The 7,414-nt window shown below is 47.1% G+C and overlaps 1 protein-coding gene across 1 annotated transcript in view; it reads left to right on the top strand.

Moving 5' to 3' along the window:
• Positions 1 to 852: 852 nt before the first annotated feature.
• FOXR1 (forkhead box R1) overlaps positions 853 to 7,414 on the top strand; it is a 31,003-nt gene continuing 24,441 nt past the window's right edge. The window contains exon 1 of the mRNA XM_040424837.1: positions 853 to 973. Coding sequence (XP_040280771.1) covers positions 853 to 973 — 121 coding nt within the window. The remainder of the gene's footprint in view (positions 974 to 7,414) is intronic.

The following is a 7,414-nucleotide window of genomic DNA, read 5'->3' as shown; positions in this document are numbered from 1 at the left end:
CACTTCCCAGTTGGTGGTGAAGGGAAAAAAAATAGACCTGTTAGATGGTGAGGTGTAGTGGGGCCGGGAGTGCGTCTCTCCCCCCTCAGTCCGCCACAGAGAGCCATGTCCGCCGGCGCCAGGGACTGACTGGAGGCGAGAGAAGTCAGGTAACATGGTGCTGTCTAAGGCCTCATGCACACGGCTGTCGGTCAGCCGTTCCGTGCATTGGCGGGTGCAATTTGCGGTCCCCAATGCACAGGCAACATCCATGCGGATTCCACAGACGGATTCAGACTCATTAAAGTTTGCGGGTCACAATACGGGAACGACTGTGTGCATGAGCTGCTGAAAGGGAGGACATCCCTGCGTCCGTCCAGGCCCTGTGCCTGATGGAGGACAGGGAGCCAGAAAACCGGACGTCTGGCCACCCTACCGGACCCTGCCAATTGAACTGGAAGGGCGAGGCAGTTATAGAGAGCACAGCCTCTAGGTGTAATGGTAACGCCCCCGTTGCTCCTAGAGGCTCATTTGCATATAATAAAACATCATGTTTCTCAGCAATGCGGACACATATGGACATGGGACCAACACAGATGCCTTCAGCTGCCAAGTGCACATGTAACAGGTCAGCCGGTGTCATCGGTACAAAACTGCTGACAGATGCTGTTTTATAGGGCATTTCAGGGTGCATTCATCAAAACCACATTGGAGAAAAACTCATTCACCTGTAAAACATGCAGTTTTAACTTCACAGTCTGAATGATGATCTATGGGGAGTGACACTGACCCTTTAAATGTGGGTGGCTCGTAGAGCAGCCTCCAAAACACCTGATGAGTGCACACAGCTGAGGGCCGAGTGATCCTGCAAAAATGTATCTGCGCTTCTCAGACAGAACGAAATGCAAGAAGCTCCACTTATCCACTGCGCTGGAGGACTGGGACATGGCGGCGGAGATGAAGCAGTGCACCACTATTGACCAGTACTTTTTTGGTGAGACCGAGAGCCGTGTGGATCGGGGCTTGTCCTGTGTAGAGACGTCCTCTTGCCACCGTGTTAGTGATGTTCAAGCTACAGAGTGGTTTTGGTTCACGAGAGGTGTAGTTACAGGCAATGTCTGACAACGCGGCCCAAACCACATGAAAAACCAATCGCGGTGTAGTTACAAGTCGCTGCAGTTTCGCAACGCGGTGCCTGTACGGATGAAGCGGAAGTCTCCTGTAGATGCATCTAAGGCCTCTTTCACACAAGCGAGTTTTCCCTCCAGATGCAACGTGTGTAGCGAACACATGGCATCCGGACTCAATCCTGACACATTCATTTCTATGGGTTTGTGCACATGAGCGAAGTTTTCCACGCATCATCTCTGCATTTAGGAAAAATCGCAGTGTGTTTTATATTGTGTGTTTTTCATGCAGGCCTGGCTCCATAGAAGTGAATGGGGCTTGTGTGAATAAGGGCTCATGCACACGAATGTGTGCTGGCCAGGCCTGCAACGCACGGGCACTGACCGTAGGGCCGTCGCATATGGATTGCGGACCCACTCACTTGAATGGGGTCCGACGGTCCGCACCACAAAAAAGTTGTGCATGCACTACTTTTTTGCGGTGTGGAGGCACGGACAGAAACTCCACGGAAGCACTCCGTAGTTTTTTCTTGGGGTTCCGTGCCTCCGTTCCGCACCGACCTTCCGTAGTGCAGACCCATTGAAGTGAATGGGTATGCGGGGTGCACGCGGCCGGTGCCCATATATTGCGGGCCGCAATACAGGCACAGCCGGGCAATGGCCATGTGCATAAGCCCTAACGGATACTACGTGTTTTTCACCGATGGTTGACGTAGATTGTTGTTCTTCTGTTTTTCTTCCTTTGCATGAAAAACACATGCAATCTGGATGGAAAAAAACGCAAACGCTGTGCAAATCCATCCTTTTTTTTGATCCTGACAAAATCTGTATCGTTCCTGTGAATGAGGCCTAAAAGGTATTCTCTGCCGAGATTCACATGAAACCATGGCAAATCCACCTCCTGTCATTTCCAGCGGGTACCTGCATTCAAGTTCATGCATCCCTTGGGGGTCATTTATCAAAGAACGGCTTTTTATGCCTTTGATATCCCCTGTGCTGCCAGAGGAAACGCCATATTTATTGCTCAGGCCTGGTCATAAATTCGGCGCACAACTGGCAGTCTGTCGCCTGGAGTGAAAACTATGCCAGCCCCTGACTGTAGTAGTTTTCACTCCTTTTTTACAGCTATTTCCAGATGTAAATGTCAGAAGATTTGCTGGGGACAATGGCCACGCCTCTGCCTCTCACAAGTAAAAATCCCGCATGAGACAAAATTGTGTTGCAAGGGCATTAAAAAGTCACAAAACGGGGTCTTGCAACTTTTTTAATAGCAAAAACTGACATAACACAGTTAAATAAATGACCCCTAATGGAGGTAATTTATGAAGTGCGTCTTTTTTTTTTTTTTCTGGCGTTCTTTATCCGTGTCTGTGTGTGTGTGTGTGTGTGTGTGTGTGTGTGTGTGTGTGGCCCAGGACAGGTGATGAATTGGTCATGGTGTGTTTTTATTTATCAGTTTTAGGCCTCATGCACACAACCGTATGTATTTTGCGGTCTTCAAAAAATACGGATGACGTCTGTGTGCATTCCGTATTTTGCGGAACGGAACAGCTGGCCCCTAATAGAACAGTCCTATCCTTGTCCGTAATGCGGACAATAATAGGACAAGTTCTATTTTTTTGTGGAACGGAAATATGGACTGTAGGAAGGCGCAAGGGGGCCTCGGTGAGGTAAGAGTCGGTAGTTTTAAGTGTCAGCGGCAGCTAGTGCTGATTGACACTGTTGTTAGTATGGCTATAAAGCCGATCCGAGCCAGCTCTTACTGGGAGTAGCCAAATTGCTGGTTGGGTGGCTGATCCCCCTGCTCCAGGCCAGGTCTTTATTGGCCTATATAAAACCCAGCCAGCAGTCTCAGCTGGGTGTGGATGATCCTCCATCTGACAGGGAAGCTGTGGAGTCTGTTTTGGGTTCTGTGAATTGGTGCCATGCTAAAGGCTTGAAAGTCGCATGCTGGAAAACAGGCACCTAAAGCCTGCTGTGGACGGCTGGGGGAAAGACTGCTAACCAGGTGAAGATTTTGTTATATGGACATTGCATGGTGTGAACAAACACCAAGACTGGTCATTTTTGTGAATGAATAAACACCGAACTGTTTAAGTTAAAGACTTTGTGTGATTGCCTCTGTACTGCGTCCGCTAGCCTGTCTACCAGAGCAAAACCCCACAAGACATACGGAAACAAAAAGCACATGGAGTAACTTCCGGGTTTTTTTTGCGGACCCATTGAAATGAATCGTTCCATATATTGTCTACAAAAAAAAGGAATGGACACGGAAAGAAAATACATTAGTGTGCATGAGCCCTTAAAGGGTTTTTTTCCCTACGCCCCCACAACGACACTTCCTGGAGGGTACCCGCCTCTTCAGGGACAGGAAAATAACGAAGATCGCCGTATAAAATCCCTCCCCTTTACCTTCACCAGTTGTTTTCCTGTCCCTCAAGTGGCAGGTGGAGATCAACGGTGCACAGGACCTTTTGGTAAGTTATCCCAGAGTTTTCCGGTGGGCCCCTGCAGGGGGAAGGATCCCGGAGCATGTGTGTACTGTTCCTCATCCCTTATTCCTCCTGTGTTAATCCGGCGTGTGCTGGCTGCCCCGGGCTCCCCACTAGAGGAGAAGGCCATGTGTTGGGCATTCGGTGGCTGGGGGCGTTCCCGGGCCGGGAGCGCTCCGCTCCTATTTCTGGCTTTGGTGCGCTGCGTTTCACCATTTGAAAGCAGTGCAAAAAGTGACGTCATCACGCCTACCCAGAAGTCTTCAGGTGGCAAATTCAAAAGCATGTCGGCGTCCTACAGGTGAGCAGTGTGCTACAGGAAAGGAACAGTGGCATTTCCATTTGCACCAGTATGTCTGCCCCTGGAGAAATTGATTCAGCAAAAAAGACCACTGATGCCCCCAGGCCCTCAAGCCTCTTCCCTGAGGACATTTATATTGTCAATTTCACCCTATATGTGCACAGGGTGTTATGTCTTATCTTCTGGATGACTGCTCTCCTATTCAAAGTTTTTTCCTTAATACCCAAATTCTGACTCTCCACCCTCATTTTATTTTTAGGGGAGGGAGAGTCTAAGATCATCTGGAGAACCGTCACAGAAGAAAAACTGTCAAATGTGCAAAAAGACATTATCCTTGACCACTAAAAAAATCTCTTTACCAAAGATGTATAAATAGAGTAATATCCAAGGAATCTCCCTCTATTGTAGATAGCCTGAGATCCTTAATTAAGGAAAAGATTGGAGCAGCTATCGACGCAAGACTAGCGGTAGTCTCTCCAAAACCATCCACCTCTAGATCGGTTCCTTCTGTGACTGAGGAACAGATTTCCGAGCTGGGTGAACAAGAGGCTTCTTCCTATACGGAGTCTAGTGGATGTGAGAACTCCTCAGGTCACCCCTTATGTTCTATTGAGGAGACTGAAAGCTTACTTAAAAACATCAGGGCAACAATAAATTTGGATGATTTAAAAGAACCTTTGACTGTCCAAGATCAAATGTTCATAGGACTAGGGGAGAAAAAGAAGCGAGTCTTCCCGGTTCACTCTAACATTAGAAATTTAATCTTGAACAAATGGAAAGATCCAGAAAAGAGACAGGCAGTATCTAGAATGTTCAAGAGGAAGTATCTGTCACTACCAGAGCTTTGGGACGTTCTCACAGCTCTGTTTCTCCACCCCTGTGATGATGTCACTACTAGAGCTGGGAGGAGTTCTCACTGCTCTGTTTACTTTTGGTTTCCTTCCTCCCAGCTGTTCCTCATGCGTTTGATTTCCCTCTCTTTATATCACCCCTCCTCCTATTGTAGGGCGTGGATTATAGTTCTCATTTCAGTTGTAGCTCTTGCTTTAGTATCTTCACTTTTAGCTATCAGTTCACTGGACCTGTGTTCTGCTGCAGCAAGCACTCCGGATATTGCCAGCTGTCCTTGGATCCGTCTTCTCTGCGGCTGCAGCCCCTTCAGCTAAGTGTACAGACATTGTTGTGTACCTGGTTATTTTCTGACTGGATCTGAGGTGGCCACGGTTCCCTCCATATACTGAGTAGGGCACCGGAGGCCGTGCCCCTTCCACTATTGTAGGGGTTACAGTGGTCATCAGTCTTAGGTACGTGGGCATGCCTCGTTCTGCCATTTGGATCCGGGCATGTGCTTTAGCAGCATAGGGAGAGCTTTGAGGGTCTGACAGGGGTCACCCTTTATCCTCCCTAGTTTGGGTCCGGTCAGTATCTCTTTTACTGTGTATACTATTGTTGCTCACATACAGCCGTGACAGTATCCCTTTGCTGAAGAAGCCACTGGCGCATTTCCCTTCGAAGACTTGGGAGTCCTTAAGGATCCTATGGACAAGAAGTGCGAATCCCTACTTAAGAAGTCCTGGGAATCTTCTATGGCTTCATTACATCCAGGAATATCAGCTACTTATACAGCAAGAACTCTGTCATTATGGCTGACTCCATTGGAAGAGTATATTCAGTCGGGCCCTCCAAGAGAGGACATTCTAGCCTCCATCCCGATCCTGAAACAAGTTTCCAACTTCCTGGCTGACGCTTCCGCAGATGTTGTGAGATTATCAGCAAAAACCACAGCTTTATCAAACGCCTCCCGTAGGGCAATTTGTTTAAGATCATGGAATGGAGATGCGGCATCAAAAAAATAGACCTTGTCCCATCCCTTGTGAAGGGGATCGTTTATTTGGGAAGACACTAGCCGATATTCTATAGAAGGCCTTCGATAGGAAAAAGGGCTTCCCTACCGAATCGAGATTCTTCCATCAAAGACGTAATTTTCGTGCCTGAAGACGTCCTGCGTTTGATCAGAAAAAGAAAAATCAGGGATCATCATGGCAATCATCGAAAAACAAGAATAGGGGATTCCTTTTCTCGGCTAAGTCCTCCTGTTCAAGTACCACACTGACTCCAGAAGTTCAGTTGGGGGGAGATTAAAAGAATTCAACCAAGCCTGGGTGCAGATTCATACATCACCTTGGGTACTAGGATACAGGCTGTAGCTATCAAGTTTTCCCCCAGACAGATACCTGGAAAATTCAAGGTTAAAAAAGGAAAAACAAGAAGCTCTAGAAAAACAGATTGCGCTTCTAGTTAATAGTCCAAGTTTCTCCAGAGGAAGAAAAAAAGGGCTTATAGTCTTCAGTCTTTTTGGTGAAGAAACCAGACCAGTCATTCAGATTGATAATAAATCTGAAGAATCTAAACAAATTTATAACATACAAGAAGTTCAAAATGGAAACAGTCAGGTCCACAATCAACCTAATATCCAAACACTGGATAATGGCAACAATAGATCTCTCCGATGCTTATTACCATGTTCCAATCCATCAACATTACCAGAATTTTTTTAGAATGGCCGTCTGGATTCGGGGGAGAATCAATCATTTTCAATTCCAGGTTCTTCCCTTCGGCCTATCCTCTGCCCCAAGGCTATTTACAAAGATTATGACAGAAATTAGAGAGAGAGAGAGAGAGAGAGAGAGAGAGAGTCACATTTAGGTTGGATCATCAATATGAAAAAGTCAGAGCTAGTTCCAGATTATCTGAAAGTATTCCTAGGGGTACTCCTAGATTGTCATCTAATATCCTCCTTTCTTCCGGAGGAAAAAAGGGAAGACCTGGTCAAAAGAATAGCAAGGTTGCAAAGATTACGCAAGACATCTATAAAAGAGATTATGATGATTCTGGGATTAATGACTTCCACAATATCATCAGTGAAATGGGCCCAGGCTCACTCAAGAGTGCTTCAGTCCTTACTGTTACGGTCCTGGGATCGAAGACCAATATCTTTAAACAAGAGGCTGGAGATTCCTTTCCATAAAGTGCTCTCTTACCTGGTGGCTCAAAGAAGAGAACCTTTCCAGAGGTGTGGAATGGCGGCAGTCGGAGCAAATAGTAGTCATGATGGATGCAAGCAGCCAAGGCTGGGGAGCTCACCTGAACGGCAGGGCATGTCAGGGACTATGGCAAAAGAGCCTTATCCAACCATCTTCCAACATGCGAGAGCTTCAGGCAGTCTGGCAAGCACTAAAATATTTCGCTCCATACCTGGTCCAGAATCACGTGAAGATATTTTCCGACAACTCTACCACGGTTGCTTACGTGAACAAACAGGGGGGACAGGGGAGCACCCAGGAATTTTGTCTAGGGGGGGTCCGAAAGGCAAAAAAAGTGGCACGTGTAGTGCGCTGGGCCAATTCTTTTGCCTGACCATTTTTCAAAGCCCCCCTTTATGTTTAAAAATGCAGGGGGGGTGTAGTGTGTTGCGCTGATTCTTTTATTTGGCGATTCTAAAATCTCTGCAGGAA

The sequence above is a fragment of the Bufo bufo genome, chromosome 1 (assembly GCF_905171765.1).
Source record: "Bufo bufo chromosome 1, aBufBuf1.1, whole genome shotgun sequence".
NCBI classification, from domain to species: Eukaryota; Metazoa; Chordata; class Amphibia; order Anura; family Bufonidae; genus Bufo; species Bufo bufo.
The sequence above is the reverse complement of the archived record's forward strand: the minus strand, read 5'-3'. Positions and strand labels throughout refer to the sequence as shown.